The sequence below is a fragment of the Corythoichthys intestinalis genome, chromosome 7 (genome assembly GCF_030265065.1).
Source record: "Corythoichthys intestinalis isolate RoL2023-P3 chromosome 7, ASM3026506v1, whole genome shotgun sequence".
Classification (NCBI taxonomy): domain Eukaryota; kingdom Metazoa; phylum Chordata; class Actinopteri; order Syngnathiformes; family Syngnathidae; genus Corythoichthys; species Corythoichthys intestinalis.
In genome coordinates, this window is record NC_080401.1 from 15824864 (window position 1) to 15845840 (window position 20977).

The 20977-nt window shown below is 38.0% G+C and overlaps 1 protein-coding gene across 6 annotated transcripts in view; it reads left to right on the plus strand.

The window, feature by feature from the left end:
* LOC130918640 (guanine nucleotide-binding protein subunit beta-4) overlaps window positions 1-20977 on the plus strand; it is a 44788-nt gene that overhangs the window by 21495 nt on the left and 2316 nt on the right. For 3 of the 6 annotated variants that reach the window (XM_057840520.1, XM_057840525.1, XM_057840522.1), the window contains 8 exons: window positions 11068-11264; window positions 12075-12113; window positions 12399-12505; window positions 14515-14578; window positions 15415-15577; window positions 16279-16345; window positions 16603-16804; window positions 17890-18106. In XM_057840520.1, the coding sequence (XP_057696503.1) occupies window positions 11208-11264; window positions 12075-12113; window positions 12399-12505; window positions 14515-14578; window positions 15415-15577; window positions 16279-16345; window positions 16603-16804; window positions 17890-18106 (916 nt within the window). In that variant the 5' untranslated portion in view covers window positions 11068-11207. The remainder of the gene's footprint in view (window positions 1-11067; window positions 11265-12074; window positions 12114-12398; window positions 12506-14514; window positions 14579-15414; window positions 15578-16278; window positions 16346-16602; window positions 16805-17889; window positions 18107-20977) is intronic. The other 3 variants (XM_057840519.1, XM_057840523.1, XM_057840521.1) reach the window with 1 other exon arrangement.

A 20977-nucleotide genomic window follows, 5' to 3' on the forward strand; every position in this document is an offset into this window, starting at 1 on the left:
ATGAAATATTTCTTAACATGATAGTTTACATTTACGACGATTAGAGCCAGGTTAAAAAAAAAAAAAAAAAATGAAAGAGAAATAAAGTTGTGTTATTACGTAGGAGTAATGTAGCTGTAAGCCACTACGCACTTTACGTACATGTACCTTAGCTGGGAGCTGCAACGAAGCATTAGTACACTGCAAAAACACACCACCTTAAACTAGTTAAATTCCCTTATTTTCAGTGTAAATCTACTTGAATTAAGTGAAATTATCTGCCAGTGCTGCAAGTGAATTTTACTCAGATTTCCTGTAATTAGAAAAATGGCTAGCTGAAAATAAGGGAATTTAACTAGTGTCTCAAAGCGTAAATCTTCTAGAATTAAGTGAAATTATCTGCCAGTGCTGCAAGTAAATTTTACTCAGATTTCTTGTAATAATAAAATGGCTAGCTGAAAATAAGGGAATTTAACTAGTGGCTAAGAGTGTAAATTTACTAGAATTAAGTGAAATTATCTGCCAGTGCTGCAAGTAAATTTTACTCACATTTCTTGTACGGTAATAAAAATGGCTAGCTAAAAATAAGCTTGACTTATTTTAATCAATAAATTAGTATATTCAGTCTTTAAAAAAGCTTGTTTGTCAGAAATGTTCTTAATTCAAGAATAGATATTGTTCAAAGCATTGTTTGAAAGCAAATTCTTCTTGATATAAGTGAAAAATGACCAACTTTTAGATGTATGGGTTGAATAAGACCAAATAGTGAGTATTTACTTAAAGTGTAATAATCTAACGCATGACTGTTAACTTTTTCCTTCTTGTTCTGAGGGTTATTTGAATAGATTTAAGAAAAATAATCTGATTGACGTTATAAATATGGCGTGTATAAATCATTCTATGGATAATAATTTTATGTAGTTGAGGCAAAACTTTATTTCCTTATTTGCAAAACCGATTCTAAAACACAAGATGCCTTCAATATTGTTGTTCTTAACGGAGGCGGCAACGTTCTTACGTGAAGTATGTCGCTGCTTATTCAGCTACATTAGTCCTACACGTAATAAAACTCTTATTCTCGTAGTAATGCGAGAAAGTATTAATACGAGAATGAATGTCGAATCAATAGTACGAAAATAAAAATCGTCTTATGACGCAGGGCTAATGTAGTTAAATAAGCAGCTGAATACTTTACATAGCGCGTTGCCGCCGCCGTTAAAATTAACAATATTGAAAGCATCTTGTGTTTTAGAATCAGCTTAGAAAATAAGGAAACCCTTAATATTTTGCCTCATCTACATCAAATTTAATCAATAGAAGGATTTATACTAATGCTTCGTCGTAGCTCTCAGCTGCAGTACATTTATGTAAAATGCGTAGCTAATTACAGCTACATTACCCCTAATACGCCCTAATACGTACTACATTATCACAGCAATAATAGTCCTTCTGTTAACAGACCCTTGTCCGTTGACAACTTCAATCTTTTTCTAAATACTTATAAATACTCATCTGAAATTGCAACCAGTGCCATCAGCAACAAACAAATTCTATGCTAGGACGCGACGATTCGGGTCAAACACACGACGTAAAAAAAAAAAAAATTCAACCTTATGTCAATGTCAATGGTAAGTTCGTTTTCACAGGCTTACTTTTATTAACTTGAAATACCATTCTGTGGATATTTCCCCCGATTTCCAACTCCTTGTCAACGTAGTCTGGCACAAGCTTGCAATAGGGGAACCGATGTGATTTTCAAAATAAAGTGTGTAAAGGAACAATTTCTATTTGACGTGATATTGCAGATGACTTCTGGCAAATAGTGCGTAAATAATGACCAATATCTATTCATTTAGACCAGACATGTCCAAATTGCGGCCCGGGGACCAAATGCGGCCCGTGGTCAAATTTCATCCGGCCCCCAGCCTCTGTCATTAGTTGAATAACGTCTGGCCCGCACATGGACTTAATAAATTGGTCAGCAGTACTGCTATCAGCATATGAAGTAGCTTACACATTAAATGCTGCTCCTCATTTACCCACTAAAAGGCAGCTGCACTCTAAGCAACGTTACCCCGTGTGACGCTTGACTTCCAATTTTCTAATATGGCAACAATCAACAACATAAAAAGTTGACTGCGACGGCCAACGCTTCAAGGATAGGTGGAAATTGGACTATTTCTTCACTAAAACACACAACTGTGTCTGCCTCATTTGCAAAGAGACAGTCGCTGTTTTTAAAGAGTTCAATGTGAGGCGATATTACCAAACAGGACACGCTGACATGTACGACTAGGCTTGCCACCCGTTCCTTGAAATACGGAATCGTTCCGTAATTGGGAATTAAAAGTTGCGTTCCGTATTGAACCAATACGGAACGCAGTTTATTCCGTATTTCACAATTGCCATGGGGCGACCCCGCACGACCCGCGGCTTCGGCAGCGGGGAGGGGTGGGTGGCGGTGCGCCCAGCCCATGCACGGCTGGCACAGACAAACACACACCTGCGCTCATGAGTAAACACTGAGCCAACAATAATGAACAAAAACGGCAGGAGATATTAAAGACAGCACGATAGTTATCTCCCTGCCTGCTGCTGTCTGCCCTGCACTACGCTCCGCTTCCGGGTTCGTTGCCTAGTTACATCGCTCGCTCTGCTCAGTGCACCGTCCCGCGCGTTTTCAAAACAAAGATGTCTTCAACACCAGACGCTATGGACACCCCACCTCATCCTCAAAAGAGGAAACGTCTCCAAAAAAATAGACTGGAGTAGAAAGAGGGTAACCCGTGGCTCGATAGAGTCACTGATGATGATTATAAAGCGAACTGCAAGACAGGCAGGAAAGTTTTTGCAGTGTCTCACGGAGGTGTAAAACAGCATGCTGCAGGGGACCTCCACAAACGGAATATACGATCCCAGAAGAGCCTTCGTCACAATTCTTTGTACCTGAAAGATCCCCTGAGCTTGATTTGGTATGTTATTATGCTCTTGTATATGGATAACATACAGGCAATATTTATATTTACCTTCATAGATCTTGCATTGATGGGAGCATAGCTAGGCTATTTCAGTTGCTACTATGGTTGATTATTTTCAGGAATGTTGATTTTTGTTTTTTTTTTTAAACATGCATTTCTTATCAATCAATATGGAATGAATTTATGTACTCATAAAGAACATTTTATTTTGTTATGCTAACTAATGCTCCTCATTTGGAATTATTCCTCATAGATTAACAGCAAATAAACACTGAATAAATAGCCCTACTGCGAATATATATCTATATATTTATCTATTGATTGATTAATAGTGATACCAAAATTAAAGCAATAATTTGACATCATCCCACTCCGACCCTCTAAATTACTGCCGCTGAGGTGACACAGGTGTAGTACACAGTAAAATGTGGCCAGAGCAACAATAGTGCTGACTTGGGACACATGCTAAATCAGAAGATTTTATGTGATTCCAAAATGGTGAAGAAAATGACTTTGGGGAGAACAAAGCAAGAGGCACTGTTGAATCAAGTCCTGGGTCCAAAGGCAGTGGGTGCTCAAGATCTTAACATCACTCATCCCATTCTCCATACAGACTGATGGCTCGAATAAATTGAGCAGGAAGATGTTTCCCCTTGCTGTCCAGTACTTCAGTCCAGAGTCTGGAGTCACCAACAAAATGCTGGACTTCATAGAGAATGCAGACGAGTCAGCTGCTGGAAGTTAGTTTTCCTGGAACATTCCCTTAAGAAATTCGGTTTGTCAATGGGTCACGTGACCGGATTCAGTGCCGACAACACAAATGTTAATTACGATATTCTCAACTTCGTTTTCACTAACTTGCAGAAAAAACCAAAACAGTCTGCTGCAAGGAAACTGCCATGCCTACATAGTGCACAATACAGTTTTCTCATCTAAAAATAGATACATTTCTATGCATTTTACATTTCTATGCATTTTAGGAGTTTTGGGGATGCCCCTTTTTTTTACAGATTTTACATTGGGAAAAAAGATACACATATAAGACATGTTTTTTCATTTTTTTCCACCCAAAGTATCATTTATAAATGGTTTTTAAGCACTTCAAAATGTAAGAATTATGATAAGTTTTGAACATGTTACTGCCCCACCGAATTTTTTTAAAACAAGAATATAGTAGTAAGAAAATGCTTGGCTTTATTAAATGCTTCATAGTGAGTCTACTCAAACCCTCTGAGGCTGCTCACTTTGTTAAACGACGATTGACACATGTGCAAACTTTTTCTATGATTGTTTTTTTTTTGTTTTTATTTGAGTTTTTTTTTGTTTGTTTTTGTTTTTTTGTTTGAAGCAACTTATTTTTTGATTGAATAATAATAAAGACACAAATGTCCTAACCAAAATGTGGCCCAAACGCAAAACAACATTATTCAATGGAAAAAGTTGTTTCAATCAAGAAAAATAGTTTTCAAATGCTTTTTTTTGTCTCAGATTTATTTTTGCAATCAAAAACAATTTTTTTAAATTGGAGTGACTTTTTTGGGATTAAAAATATATATTTTGATTGAAGCAACTTTTTTTTGATTGAATAATAAAGACACAAATCCACCTCCATAGTTATTGAAAAAGAAATTAAGAAAGCTTTAAAATAAAAGACACCGGGGAGTCTGATTTTTTTTTTTTTTTTTTTTAGATTTCATTATATAGATATGCCTTTGTAAGGAAAGGAGATTGAGGGATAAAAAAAAGTTGGATGAGGCTGCTAAAGGCAGTGGATACCTCATCAGCTGGGTGAATAGCACACTTGGTAAGAATAAGTTTGCAAGGATAGCCGGGTATAAAATACAATTATAAACACAATTACAATGTTATTTTTGTATAAGATTTTATGTAATTGCTTTATATAGACACCGTTTTTACGTCTGTCTGATTTTGACAAAGATCAGATCACATTTAATGGTGATCTTATGCAGAAATGTGACAAATTCCAAAAGTTTCAGATACTTTTTCATGCCACTGTATATACAGCAAGCCTGGATGAAAACAACATTAGGCTACATTTGGGTCCCAGATACGATCACGTGATCAGAAATCATTTGCCATTTTTCACAGGATCGGAATCGGATTAAAAGGATTAGGTTTTACTTTAAAAAAATATACTAGTATTCATGTTTTTTTTGCTTCATGCTCATACAGCGCCACAGCCTCTCACTCTCCTTCCTGCTAAGCAGTGCGACCAAATGTTTTTTGTTGGTCACCAGTGCAGCTGGTGTTCGTTACTTAACTTTGACATGTTTGTAGCTTTGATCAAGCCAGAGAAGCCTCAGTAGCGCTACGATAAAAGGCACAAATGTGTTGATCATCGTTAAATTTGCAGCCCAGTCTGAAGTGTGCTGTGCCAACTAATTCGTTGTGTAAGTGAGTGACTGTTCTCGCAACGTGATCGTCAAAACGTGGGTAAATTTGAGTGGACTCACTCAATGAAGCATTTCATAAAGACAAGCATTTTTCTACCCTATTCTTGTTCAAAAATAATTTGCAATACGATGGCGACACGGTGGGACAGTGGTTAGCACGTCCACTTCGCATTTCTGGGATAGTGGGTGCAATTCCGGCTCCGGCCTTCCTTTGTGGAGTTTGCATGTTCCTCCCATGCCTGCGTGGGTTTTTTAGGGTCTTCCTGTCACATTTAAAAAAAACGTGCATGTTATGCTGATTGAACACTCCAGATTCTCCGTAGGTGTGAGTGTGTGCGTGAATGGTTGTGTGTCTAGATGTGCCCTGCGACTGGCTGGCAACCTGATCAGGGTGTACACCGCCTTCTGCCTGGAGTTAGCTGTGATAAACTCCAGCTTAGGCCTGAACGATATTGGAAAAAACTGTTGCTGCGATTTTTTGGGGGTTTGCGATATATTGCGATATTATATTGCGATATTAAAAAAAATGTATATATATTTTTTTCAAGAAATTTTCACAAGATGACTTAAATAGCTGTTTGGAAAGACTTTAGACGACTCACCATCACCACAGTGTACAGTCATCCCTTGTTTTTCGCGGTTAATGGACTTTTTTTTTTCGCCCGTAAGGCTTTGGGCGCAAGGGGGGCGTCCCTTATTTCTTTTTCTGAAAGGTGGCAACCCTATGTACGACAAGATTACAGGGAAGATATGCAGCGAGAAACTGAAGCAACTTTAAGCTAGTTTAATTTCACAGCAGCAATATCCTGAGAGTCGAACGCCACAAAGGCTAGTTGCGAGATTCTTGAAATTACTAAATAAAATAATAATAATAAAGCAAGTGTGACACACAGAATGGCTTGCTAAAATTTGCTTAAATATATTCACGCATGAAAATCTCTCACCTTTCGGTGAAATTCGCCGTTTTGAAGTCAAAAAGGGTGACCTACGTGAATTGCGTAGATCCGAGGAAAAGTTCTTTTTTTGGGGGGGTGGGGGGATTTTATTGAATTAATTATTATTATTACTATCATCATGTGATTAACTTAGTACGTAAACTGAGCAATTCAGAAATCGGTCCTTTCAGTCAGCAAATCCTTCTAGATGCTTCGCTGACGAGAACCAATCATTGGCCCAAACGCGTTCCATTATTCCAATCGCTCGCACTCTTTACGTGTACATGGAGTGCTTGGAGAGCCTTTGGTTGCATTGCAAAGCTGCGAAAACAAAAAACAGGCCTTATCCACACCGGTGCAGACCAGAGCGCAGCATACATACTTGCCTGTATTTTCCAGCAGATTGAATTTGGTGAGTAATGGTTTCAGTCGTTTTCATATTTTGCGATATAATAAAGTTACTGCCATTCGTTGCAACTTGCGTTGAACACTGCCAGAGCTAGTCAAATCTCCCGTGAAAAAATAGCTCATATAGTGTGTATATCTATATATATATATATCTATATATCTATATAGATATATATAGATATATATATATATATAAATAGTATAGTAGCTAATATAAACGAAGAACCGCGCTGTTGAGTCAAATTAAGCGGCATGCTCTCGGATGCCTCGCATCGCTCCCATCGTCCGCCTGAGACGCGTTATTTTCGGCTGGGACTTGAGCTGACGGCCGGTGTCGGCACAACACGGGCCCAACGAGTGGTGGCAATGATTCTTGCTTCTTAAAGCTTTTCAGAAATACAGTGATCCCTCGTTTATTGCGGTCAATGGGGACCAGAACCCGCCACAATAAGTGAAAACCGCGAAGTAGCACGACCCCCCCTCAATTTTTTTGTGCGTGTTCAATGTTTTTATTCAGATTTTACATTGGGAAAAAAGATACACATATAAGACATGTTTTTTCATTTTTTTCCACCCAAAGTATCATTTATAAATGGTTTTTAAGCACTTCAAAATGTAAGAATTATGATAAGTTTTGAACATGTTACTGCCCCACCGAATTTTTTTAAAACAAGAATATAGTAGTAAGAAAATGCTTGGCTTTATTAAATGCTTCATAGTGAGTCTACTCAAACCCTCTGAGGCTGCTCACTTTGTTAAACGACGATTGACACATGTGCAAACTTTTTCTATGATTGTTTTTTTTTTGTTTTTATTTGAGTTTTTTTTTGTTTGTTTTTGTTTTTTTGTTTGAAGCAACTTATTTTTTGATTGAATAATAATAAAGACACAAATGTCCTAACCAAAATGTGGCCCAAACGCAAAACAACATTATTCAATGGAAAAAGTTGTTTCAATCAAGAAAAATAGTTTTCAAATGCTTTTTTTTGTCTCAGATTTATTTTTGCAATCAAAAACAATTTTTTTAAATTGGAGTGACTTTTTTGGGATTAAAAATATATATTTTGATTGAAGCAACTTTTTTTTGATTGAATAATAAAGACACAAATCCACCTCCATAGTTATTGAAAAAGAAATTAAGAAAGCTTTAAAATAAAAGACACCGGGGAGTCTGATTTTTTTTTTTTTTTTTTTTTAGATTTCATTATATAGATATGCCTTTGTAAGGAAAGGAGATTGAGGGATAAAAAAAAGTTGGATGAGGCTGCTAAAGGCAGTGGATACCTCATCAGCTGGGTGAATAGCACACTTGGTAAGAATAAGTTTGCAAGGATAGCCGGGTATAAAATACAATTATAAACACAATTACAATGTTATTTTTGTATAAGATTTTATGTAATTGCTTTATTAATTATTAGTTGCTAGAGTTAAGTATGAATAAAAATGAAATATTAGTTCTAACAAAACTGTGCTGGTGGTGGCTCAGTGACCATCTGATGTGGTTTGTTCTCAGATGAACAAGTTGAGGAAGGAAGTTTTGATCCAGAGGTTGAAGGAAGAAAAGAGGCAGACTGACTGAGTCACAGCCAGAAAGTGTTGATGACAGTGTTGATTTCTATTCACTGTTGCCCCCTCCCAATTAAAGTATGTCACAGTTGCAGCCAATTATTATCTAAAGCTGGTTAAAATTGAAGTTATGTTGTTTTAAGGTGTATTAAGTACTTGTTCATTTGCCCCTTTTGATCTACGAGCACCCGCCCCTCCACCGGTCTCTGCACGGCCCTGCTGAAACACAGTGTGGGTCGACAGAGCTCAATATTTTGTTGGGTTGTACAGTGTACCGGAACATATTTCCTCCACACCCTTCTCACCTTTTTAACCCCTAACCCATTTTCATGCCTGTATATTGTTCTACTTAAAGGACGTCAGTCAAGGTCGGCCCCCCACATTCTTACCACACCAGATCTGGTCCCCTTTGCAAAAAGTTTGGACACCCCTGATTTAGACGTATTATTAAATTACACTAATTATAAAATAGAATGTATCTTGAAATCTTACACACAAAAAAAAAATCTTATTTGCAAGGCGTGACGGCTTTTATTTTGGTGTGGCGCCACGCCACAATCTACTGTATTTATATGTAGGGGAAACCCTGCCGTTGCTGACTGGTTGTAGTGCCAAGTGACAACGACAGAAATAGAACAATGTTCCCATGTTAACCAAATTTATAAGCAGTATACTAGTTGATGTCAAAAGGGATAGATAATAAAATATGGATTCATAAGTTAATAGTTACTTTCATAATAATTGCATGAATCGGTTAAACTGTGAAAATTAGAGGAAAACTTTGCACGCCGATTTACAGTGTGCAGCCCTGATTCTTCTGCCTGGGCCACTGTGCTCCTCGTAAAAATGTTAGTCTAGACTAGAGCCCGGTAAGGCCAAACCTGAGCAGGATCAATGCTGTTTGAAAATGGGTGGATAAACTTTGGCAACAGAGTGGATAACTAGCACATCAACTCATACTTTTGAGCTCAAGGGTTCAATCCTGGGCTCTGGCATTTCTGTTTGGGGTTTCTATGTTCCCCTTGTACTTGTGTGGCTTTTCTCCAGGTACTCAATTTTCTTCCACTTCCCAAAAACATGCATGAGACAATATCAGACTCTGACAGCACCATAACCTTGGGCAAAAATATTACATCACAGTATTGTGATTGCATCTCTAAGATATGATTATTAAAATAAGTATATTTGTCTAAATAAATGGTAAACCATGTTTTCTTCATTGAATGTTTCATTTTTAGACAAAAATATTTGGTATGGCAGGAGTGGTTAAATGAACAAATTTTTTTGTTGGTGTTTTAAATTATAAATTTATTTATTTATATATGGCGGAAAACAAGTGACTTGAATTTTCGCTCTGAGACTTACAATTTGGCCGAATTTCAAAATTGTCCTATATGCATGTGTGATACATCATTGAAAAGCTTAAAATTTCAATTTTCCGGGGGAATAAAAAAATTGAACAGGAGGGCATTTAAAAAAAATAATAATAATTTTTAAACCCCTAAGTCCTAACTCGAAGTGAGAGCATGAGAGAGCATAATTAAAGACACCAAGATTTTAACGAGAGATTATAGCATACTTACCTTATTTCGATCCCAAACTCTTTGTAGCTTGTATAACCGAGTGTCAAGACACAGCTGTAAATGGCCACAGCCGGACCTTTTTGGGAATTTTATGGGTGAAACACGGTAATGCAGCAATGTTCGCGATGCAGAAATCGCAGATATCAAAGAGTGGTCGAGAGTTTCTTTTCAAATATTTACCCTTTTAAATATTTTTTTTCAATTTTTCTTTGTTCAGATTGATTATTTATCATCTAAAAAATCGGGGAAAATGCAGCAGTATCAAAAAAAAAAAAAAATACAATTTAGCGATAGTTATGAGGTAAATATCCATGACCTATGTACAGACACTATTTTTTTCATTGTGATGTGATTTGTTTAAAAGTTTAAAATATGCGAGTGAATAATTTTTTAAAGTCGCTTTTTTTTTTTTTTTAAATTAATGATTCTAAGCTAAATGTGATAGACATTTCGAATAATAAATATGATAACTTACATTCTTTTTATGGCTGGGTTGAAACTAAAAAGGGTTGCGCGGTGTCTGTAAAAGGGGGTCTCCAGAGTAAAATGGACAAATTAAAAATAGTTTGAGAGCTTAATGCGCCATGAAACTGCTTTGGCAGCATATAGACATATTGGTCTGTCAAACACAACAGTTCTTTTGGCTTGAAATACAGCAGTTTATTTTAAAGAGGGGTGCAAACGCAGAAACTGCTTTTTCAGCCTTGTCTGTGTTTTCCGCCATATGTATTTGTTCGTTTATTTATGGTTCATTCTCAGAAAATGTTCATATTCGAATGCGAAAAATGTACCCCTCAGCGCATATTCTATGGGGGTGCATTTACTGTCTTATCAGATTAGCTTTCTCCAGATAGGCCATATTAGTGCCGTTTATACAGAATAGCAATACGGTTAAAACGACAGAATAATGTGGACCTTTATGAATGGTGTGAAAGACGCTACTGTGTTGCAGGCATCAAACTCATGTTGTGATAGATTACAACAACGTAAAAGGCTCGGAGTGAGTTAAAGGTCAGAGTGTGGCTCAGATGGCCTTTTTGAATCATACTGGGGTGTTTGAAGAGCCAGACCCCCCTCCAGGCCACTGCCCTGCTCCACCCTTTTCTGCTCCCCAAACAGGATACAGTACATTTCTTTGATGGAAGTATTTGTAACTTTTTATCCGTCATCTAAATGTAATTGTTTCTCTCCTTTTTTCCTGCAGGTGTCAGCTGGCGAGAGAGTGAGGGTGTGCGTGTTTCTGTCTGTGTGAGTGTGTGCAAGACTGCGTGTATTCAGTCACGTGCATTTCCTCGCTCAGTCGGAGTTTGGTGAGGAGTGTGACCTGAACACATCCCAGGAACAATGAGTGAGCTGGAACAGTTGCGGCAGGAGGGCGATCAGCTACGCAATCAGATCCGGGTACGGCAACATTGTGTGTAGTTGATGTGCGTGCGCCCACTTGTGTGTGAGCTCTTTACACGTGAGAGACTGTCTGCTCACTGTTAGATGTGACGCAAACACTCTCAGATGAGCCTGTGACGCACACCGCAAAGGTTTGTCATCCCTCTTTATGTGATGTAGGGTGTATGTGTTGCTGTTTAACCCTATATAGGGCAGTCATTTAACTCACTGGCTGCCATTGACGACGCTAGATGTCCGATCCATTTTGACTGGGAGCTGCCAGCCCTCCCAGTCCAAAAGGATCAATGTCTAGCACCGTCAATGGCACTGAAACATAAGTATTCACAGCCAGTCCTCCCAACTGTAAATGAATTGGACATCTATCGTTGTCAATGACAGTCAAGAAAATAAAATAAATGCATATATATATGTATATATATATGTATATATATATATATATATATATATATATACACACACACACACACATATATATATATTATTTGGGTCTATAACCAGAGTGTATTTGTTTTTTTTTGTTTTGTTTTGTTTTTTACTTGTCATTTATAATTTTATTTGCTCATACAAAATATATAAAAATAACAAATTGATAATTATTAAAAATAAAAAAAGATAATCTCTTTAGAATTGGGACATAGCATCCACTTATATGGACATCACATTTTGGGTCATGTAGGCCACACTTGTATACCAAATGTATTGTGGCCAAGTCCACTGTCTTTTTGGGGTTAAATTTTGTTGTTGTTGTCGTTCTCCAAATTACCCCTTGAGCTATAAAGTGTTAAATATATTTTTTGTTCACTGCAGGATGCAAGAAAAGCCTGCAGTGACTCTACTTTGTCACAGGTAAGAAACGCTATAGAATATAATATCTCCATATTTTAGGCCTGATAGGGCATGACAGACATACGAGATGCTACTACCACCAAGTTAAAAAAGGCTTCCCCATTAATGTTGTTTCATTGATTCATAGAAGTGTTTTTGTTGAGTATACGGTATAATATTGATGATTTCATTTCAACTCGTTGTTGACTAATGCATATTTTAGCACAGCTTAGGATAGTATGAAAGTGGTGTGTGTTTGTAGAGATGTGTGCGTAACTATTGACAGTCCTTCCTGTGTTTTGGCAGATCACAGCTGGTCTGGACTCAGTGGGCCGGATACAGATGCGGACTCGACGCACGCTCAGGGGCCACCTGGCCAAGATCTATGCAATGCACTGGGGGAGTGACTCCAGGTGGTGTAAATTTTCTTACGACAAAACTAATATTTGCTCTATTAAACATCTCGTAATTTCCCGGCATGTAAAGCACATTTGAATCAAAGTACAGTATGTGGATATGTCAGATCTGTTATAAAGTGTTAACTACAGTATGCAACATATGTTAATGTGTGGCAATATCTTATGGCTATCCATGTGCTTTAAATCTTTCTCTATCCGTCTGTCTCCCAATGCAATGCTCTTGGCCAGTGAGGGCAGTCCCAGGTGTGGGGCTACACAACTACTACTTCTTACTACCACTAATACTAATATGACTAATATCACCATAAGTGAATGACACTGGCACCTCCACTTCTACTTACCATGTGTTAGCACAGACTTGCACTCTCATTACTATTACATTAATGATGTTTGCAATAGACATACGGTTGTATTAAACACAGCTTGGTTAATGTGGTCTTAAAGATGCAGTTTGAGAACAGTTGGAATTCCTGCATGACCCGTGACCCATGAAATACAATGGTACCTCGACATACTGTACGATCGCAGCGACACGTGATCTTTTCGACATACGATGTAAAATTTGACTAGCCATTATTTCCTACATCCGACAACATGGTCGAAATACGACGATTTATGACAGCACTGCAGTTTCTTTGTTTTCTTGCAAGACGGCGCACGGCTGATTTTCTTGTGAGAGAAATTGACATAGGTTCCAAGAATGTTAGTGCAGGTGGTGAAAAAAAAGGGAAAAGGTGATGCTTACCATTGAAATGAAGATGGAAATGATAGAAAATATGAGCGTGGTGTGCACTTCTGTGACCTGGCTCGACAATACGGCCGTAGAATGTCTGATCTCGACGGTCTTTCTCTGACCAGTCTTTTTAAGTTATTGTGACAATTATTATTATTGTAACATCGCCAAAGAAATCGCCAGCTTCAAACAACAGAACATGAAAAGTGAAAGTAAAAACTCTAATGCACCTCTTTCTCACTTTGTCACGTCAGCCATGCGGTGCGTTCAGGTACACCACGAAAAACACACCCGATTCGTTACATTATTACAGATGCGGTATTATTATTACTACTATTATTATTCCGATTTTTATTTATAATTTGTTTGTTTTGTTCTGTGTAATTGCTATTTGCAATGGTACCAGCAGTATTTATTAAGGATTTAGTTTAGGTTTTCGGGATGTGGAATGAATTAATCGAATTATAATGTATTCTTAAGGGAAAATCCCGCTCAACATACGACCATTTCAACAAACAAGGTACTGGAACGAATTAACTTCGTATGTAGAGGTACCACTGTAGTCTAAAACGATGGTCATTAAAATTAATGTGCAAACTGCGTTTTTAACAATCTCACCAAAGTTGACTATTTGCATGCAGTCCCAACAATGGCTTTCTAATTTGAATGATATGCACTCTAGAGGAATTCCTTAATCTCATTATTTATTTTTTTAAAATCTAGATTATTTTTAACATCATTTGAATGGTTGAGATAACAGTTTATCCGGCATGTGTGCACCCTCTTTGTGATCCAGCAGGGAGTTTTATTTTGTACACAGCTATTGACATTTGCGCTCGGTGGCTCCCTGCTTGATTGTAAGCACAGCCCCATCAAGCCACTTCCTATCCCTAGAGAGTAGGAAACATGAGGTCTGGGTGTTTCCATATTTGCACTACTTTGGCATTGCTGTTGTATCCTCTTGTCTTTTTCTCATCCTAGATTTCTTTATTCTTTCATTTACTTTGTTTTTTCCTTACACTTTAACTTTCCCACCTTTAGCTCGACAATAGATGAGTCCATTCTTAATAATATTACATAAAAGACAATGCAGCTAAGAAGAGAGCAAAGGATGCCTTCTGCCAGTATCCTTTAAATTTTGAGAGAGACAGAGCACGCACGGTGGCTGCCTGTTACTGCTATGAAAACACCACATGCATGAACAGCATATCATGGTGGTTTGTTCAATGCACGCATTTCTTTCCTCACATTTTTTCCCCCCCGTTTTTAGGCTTCTTGTCAGTGCCTCCCAAGATGGAAAGCTAATCATCTGGGACAGTTACACCACAAATAAGGTCAGAAAACTCTTCTTATAAATTAGAACAGGCTTCACTAAATCCGGACCTCGGAGCCACTTTTCCTGTCGTGTTTTCCATGTCTCCCTCCTCCAACACACCTGAATCAAATAATCAGGATCATTATCAGGCTTCTGGAGAGGTTGCTGATGACATAATCATTCAATTCAGGTGTGTTAGGAGAGAGAGACGTAGAAAACACGACAGGATTGATGGCATCGAGGTCCAGATTTAGTGAACCCTGATATAGAACATCCTTAAGCCCCTTAACACTAACATTAGAAAAAAAAAAAAGATTTAAAAATGTTTTGCTTTCAAGTACATCGAGTAGAGAAAGTTAATTAAAATGCATAATAAATGAATAATAAATTACAAAATAAAAAGAAATATTTTATGTATGATGCGAATTACCAACAACAGGCATCAATGTTGGAAAAAAAAAATAGCATTGAGGTTGCTTTGATCGGGTATGTGCCTAATTTGGAACAATAGGCATCAAGAGGTTTACCTCTTTTTTTTTTTTTTTTTTTTAATAATTAAACCATTTAATCCAGGGGTCCTCAAACTATTCCGCATCGGGCCGCAGTGAGTACAGGATGTCTTTCCAACAAGATTGGACGGCACCTTTTCACCAATCTGGTGTTTTACAAGTGTCATCAGTTGCTTGTAGTCAGGTGCTGCTTGTTTTAGCAGAAACCTCATTGGCTAAACTGTCAATGCTCGATCGGACGGAACAAAAACCAGGACCCACAGCGGCCCTTGAGGACCGGTTTGGACACCCCTGATTTAATAATTTCCAACACCATTGATAATGAAAAGGCAATTAACATCCACAGATGCATGCCATCCCACTTCGCTCTTCCTGGGTGATGACGTGTGCCTATGCCCCGTCTGGGAACTATGTGGCTTGCGGTGGCCTGGACAACATTTGCTCCATCTACAGCCTGAAGACCCGCGAGGGCAGTGTGCGTGTTACCCGCGAGTTACCAGGACACACAGGTGGGGACAAAATATATCTTGCATTGTTGTTACTGTCAGAAATCAGTCAATCTTTTGAGGGTTAAAAAAAACAACAACAACAAAAACAGTTCAGATATGATCATTGTCAGACTTCCTGAATTGCTGACACATTGTTATTGATGCCATGGTGATACATTGTAATACAGAAAAAAAAAAAAAAATCTTACCATTTTCACCTTTATTCCTATACACAGTAAAATAGTGGTTGGGGGCTGTGTGCTGCATTTCGCTCTACTAGCCTTGTTGAACAGAACCAAGAAAAAGAATGTTTAATCGAAAAAATTTTCATACATGTTTGACAAGAAGGGAGGTGTTTGAAATGTCACCGTAAACCTGGAGCTCTTTGAATCAGAATTTGACAACCCCCTCCCACCCTTGGTGGGCTTTTGCTTGTAGAAGATGATGTCTTTCTGTGTCTATCTGGCGCATCGCTTGTAGGAAAATTTGACGTTTGTGTTTGTTTAAAGTGGTTTCATGAGTAGGTTTTTTTCCCTCTCAAATACCAGTACATAGATACTGGGTTAGTGAATCTTTCACCAGCTAGAAATTTTGGTTCGGCGCTAGTACTTGGTGCAACACTAGTTATGCTTGAGGTGTAGTCTAGAAAATTGTGTCATCTGGAGTCACGTAATATGATTCCCGTAAATGATGAGAACGTATGCATATGTGTTTTATTTCAGGTTATTTGTCTTGTTGTCGTTTCTTGGATGACAACCAGATACTGACAAGCTCTGGAGATACCACCTGGTGAGTGTGCGTCTTCCTCTCAAAGTTTAACTCGCGTCTCTTCTCTTGAAGGATGGGGGGGACGAGGCAGTCGAGTAAATTGACACAATAGAAAGCTGTTGATGAGTGCCTAATATCATGTAGAGATGAAGCCAATAAATCAATTTTCACCTATCTCAAAACTCGCAGACATTGGTTAAATCACTGAGTTCATGGATATACAGTACAAAGGTTTTACACTTGACAAGAATAATAGTGTAACACTCTGTTTCTTCCAGTGCATTGTGGGACATAGAGACTGGCCAGCAGGCCACAACCTTCGCTGGTCACACAGGGGATGTAATGAGCTTGTCTCTCAGCCCGGACTACAAGACATTTGTGTCTGGAGCATGTGATGCCACCTCCAAGCTGTGGGACGTCCGTGATGGGATGTGCAGACAATCTTTCACTGGTCACGTGTCTGACATCAATGCTGTCACAGTGAGTGGCAAAAGCTCAGTGGTGGATGAAGCACTCACTTTTTTTTTTTTTTTAAACTTATGTAGAAGTTCAGATACAGGGGCAAAAATACTTAAATAAAAATGACATCAATGCTGTCACAGTGAGTGGCAAAAGCTCAGTGGTGGATGAAGCACTCACTTTTTTTTTTTTTTAAACATATGTAGAAGTACAGATACAGGGGCAAAAATACTTCAATAAAAGCAAAAGAAAACAATTACTCAAGTAAAAGTACATAAGTTCTTACTTTAAAATTTACAAGTAAAAAGTAAACGTATTTTCTCCCGATGCAACAATGTGATATAGGCTTTATATGTACATATATCAATATTCAAAGAACCAGAGAATTCATTGAATGCTCAGTTTTATTTAAAATTAAACAGAATAGAAAAATCAAGCTATAAAATTGACTTCACTGTAAACAGAAGCTTAACAAGCTAAAAAAAAAACGTCCAAAATTTAGCTTGATAGCAGATTGCGCGCAACTATCTGGTGCATACTCCCACCTACTGTCCAAAAGAATGCAGCACTCATCTGAAGGCATCCTCCTCTCACTGTTGGTTTTTATTGGTCAATATCTTGTTCACCTGCCTAATCTTGCTTGTATTCTTGTTGCCACCTCTTGTGCTCAATTACGGTATATTTGCACTGGGTTTATCGATTGCGCTGGAGGCATGAAAACGAAACTATCAATTCACAATTAGAAAAAAGAAAAACAAAAGTAACATGTAACGCAGGTGACAATTTGAAAAGTAGTGGAGTAAAAAGTACAGACACTTGCTGTAAAATGTAGTGTAGTAAAAGCAAAAAGTACCACTTCATATTTGTACTCAAGTGAAGCACAAATACACAAAAAATGTACTTAAGTACAGCAACAAAGTACTTTGTTGCATTCCACCGTTGCCAAAACTAAAAAGAAAACTGCGCACCAAAGCCTCTTACTCCAACATGATGTATAAAATTGCATTATGTTACTTTTAGACGTGGGCACTACTTTCTGTGTTGTTAATAAGGATTTAACAAAGATCTTCAAGTCATTTGTTTTTCCTGTTATTTCCTTCCTGCAGTTTTTCCCCAATGGGAACGCCTTTGGCACAGGCTCGGATGATGCCACCTGTAGGCTTTTTGACCTGCGTGCCGACCAGGAGCTGATGACGTACAGCCATGACAACATCATCTGCGGCATCACATCCGTGGCTTTCTCCAAGAGCGGACGTCTGCTGCTGGCTGGCTACGATGACTTTAACTGTAACGTCTGGGACACTCTGAAAGGCGAACGGGCAGGTACGTTCATGGTGGACCTCTTGAATGGACAAATATTTCTCAATTTTACATGCAATTTTTTTCTGAAAATTACTAATAATGTCAAAGTAAGAAAAATACTGTGTTGTATTGGTAAGTATAGTTACTTTGTTTCTTGATACTTAGAATACTAATTGAATTTGCAGCAACTAATTAGTTGTTTTGTCAAGGTAAGAAAAATACAATGTTGTATTAGCAGTTGGCAGAGGTGGGTAGCAACACGTTACACGTACTCCGTTACATTTACTTGAGTAACATTTTGAGAAAAATGTACAGTACTTCTAACAGTAGTTTTACTAAGCTATACTTTTTACTTGAGTAGATTTGTGAAGAAAAAAACGCTACTCTTACTCCTCTACTTTGGGCTACACAAGTCGTTAAATTTTTCCTCTTTATACTACATGTTGATTTTTTATTTATTTATTTATTTATTGCTAGCGATGCCAAGAGTAGAGACGTGCCTAGTGTATTACCAGGGTAGCTCTACCATTTTCACCAATGAGAAGTCGCAACAATAATCACATGACTCCATTATACCAATCAGACGCAAGCTTGCCGTTCTATCTTCACGCCAGCCTGTTCAATCATGTGGTGTCTTTAAAGCATTGTAAAAAATGAAGTGTTTGATGTAGAGCGCTGCCCTCAACATGACTCGAAAGCGCGGATGTTAACAACCGCTCTCCCAGTTTTTATTTGGCACCAACAGACCACGGAAAACCGGCAATATGACACAGATGTTAGACAGAAATATTTGCTTGATCAAAAATATATTTCTTGGCCAGATAAACACGCATCAACATCACCAACATGTGTTGTCTGAATGCTTAAAAACAAACTAACTAAAAAACAGGTTACAAAACATTAAAACATTTGCAAAGATATATAATCCACTTTACCTTGCCTTCTAAACTTTAAGTGGATTAAAACCTCTTCAAAATGGTTAACAGCTAGCGCTAACCCCTTATATAGCAGTTTTAGTGTAGCATACTGTGGAAATAAAGTCCTCCGGGTGCCAGTTGAAAACGGCTAATCAATGTTAGCATCGCGTTCTCTTGTCGTACCAAATTGTGGATGCCCATCCATTAAAACTGTTGTTTTGTAGCAGCATATAGTATCAGATGGAGCCATGTTCATCTATAAAATCCTAAGTTTTTCTCTGCTTCTGGCAAGCTTTATCGGTGCTAGTGTAGTGGCTTAGAGCCATGTCAGGGCAAAATTTGGAAAGCCATTCTTTTAAGATGTGTCTAATTATCCAACTGTATTGCTCGTGCTCGTTTGTCAAAAAAAAAAAAAAAAAAAAAAAAAGCCGTTTCCTTCTAAAAGCCGCAGGATAGAAATGGTAAGAAAAAGTAGCAGTTTATAGTCTGAAAAATACGGTGAGCAGTGCTCACAATGTTACTCATTACTTGAGTATTCTTTTTACCAAATACTTTTTTACTTGTACTTGAGTACATTTTTTGGACGACTACTTTGACTTGAGTTATATTATTTTGAAGTAACGCTACTCTTGAATAAAATTTTTGTTTTCTCTCCTCACCTCTGGCAGTTGGTTAATTAAAGCTTGATATTTAGTGTTCTAATTTCATTTGGGTACTACAAAATGGGGAGCAATGCTAGCACTGTAGTACTTTGGTATAGGAACTGCAGCACAATTTAAGCTGTTCTTTCATGTTCACAGGTGTTTTAAACCAGGGGTCCCCAACCTTTTTTGCACCACGGACCGGTGTGATTTGGGTCTTTTTTTTTTTCCTGGACTGGTGTTCTGTCAAATTTTACCCTTATAAAATTTTGATCCCAAAGCTTTTGTGACGGTGAAAAAGCCCTCTTTTATATTCATTTGGACTCTCAATGTTATCCAACGGTGCTAAAAAACTATTTACATCATAAACATACATGTGCAACATGAAAATGGCCTAAATTAATCCTTAACGACACGGCGAAGTCGTTAAGTGAAAGAGCTGCGTGCAGTTGTTGTGTGCAGCTAACATGGTAAACGTAGGTTAATATTTCTTTCTTTAAAGAAAGTTTGTAGTGTTTACTTTGGAATCGCTGCCTTCGCGGCCATTTTTAACGTTACGTGCATGCAAAATTTGTCAGAACACCGGCAATGTGCGGCAGAAAAATACAGCAAATATGAAATAACATTTGTTTTTAGCCCCGTCCTGTTAAATGCAGTGAAAATATAACTCACCCGCTGAATCAGTGGGAGGCCTGAGCTTGTTTCGTTGAGACGAGATGGTCCCATCAAGATGGTGATGGGTGATGAGTGAGAGAAACCCGCTTCACAAAGATACGATGTTGGAAATTGTAACACGGTTTTCAATGCTCTCGTAGCGATGTCAGGATATTCCGGAATGACTTTAATTCAGAACCTCGGTAGAGATGTTGTCTCAAATGTACGTTTAAGGTCACCGTCATTTGTGATCTCTACAAATTGATCGTCCTGTTGCACAGACATGCTCGAATCACTCGGTTTATTCACAAATGGGTCATGAATCCACTCCTTCGCAGTTTGTGGGTCTTTAGTGATTGCGAAGTAGCGTAGATTTTGTTTTCTTCGAGGTTGCAGGCTCCTCTTCTGGCTCGTCAGGCACTCTATACCGATAAAATATCTGTCCAAAGACGTCTGTTTTTCAGTCATTCTAGTGTGGCGGCTAATTATTTCCGGGAACAAATGTGATGCGCCCGGCCTACGTCAGACATTATTATCGGGGACAAGCGCACATAGATGTATACAAAACAATACTGCTATATATGTATATAATGTATATATACGATATACTGCTAGCGGTCCAATCAATGGATTTCTATGACGACATTCCATCCTGTACTATTATATCGAGAGTAGACAGG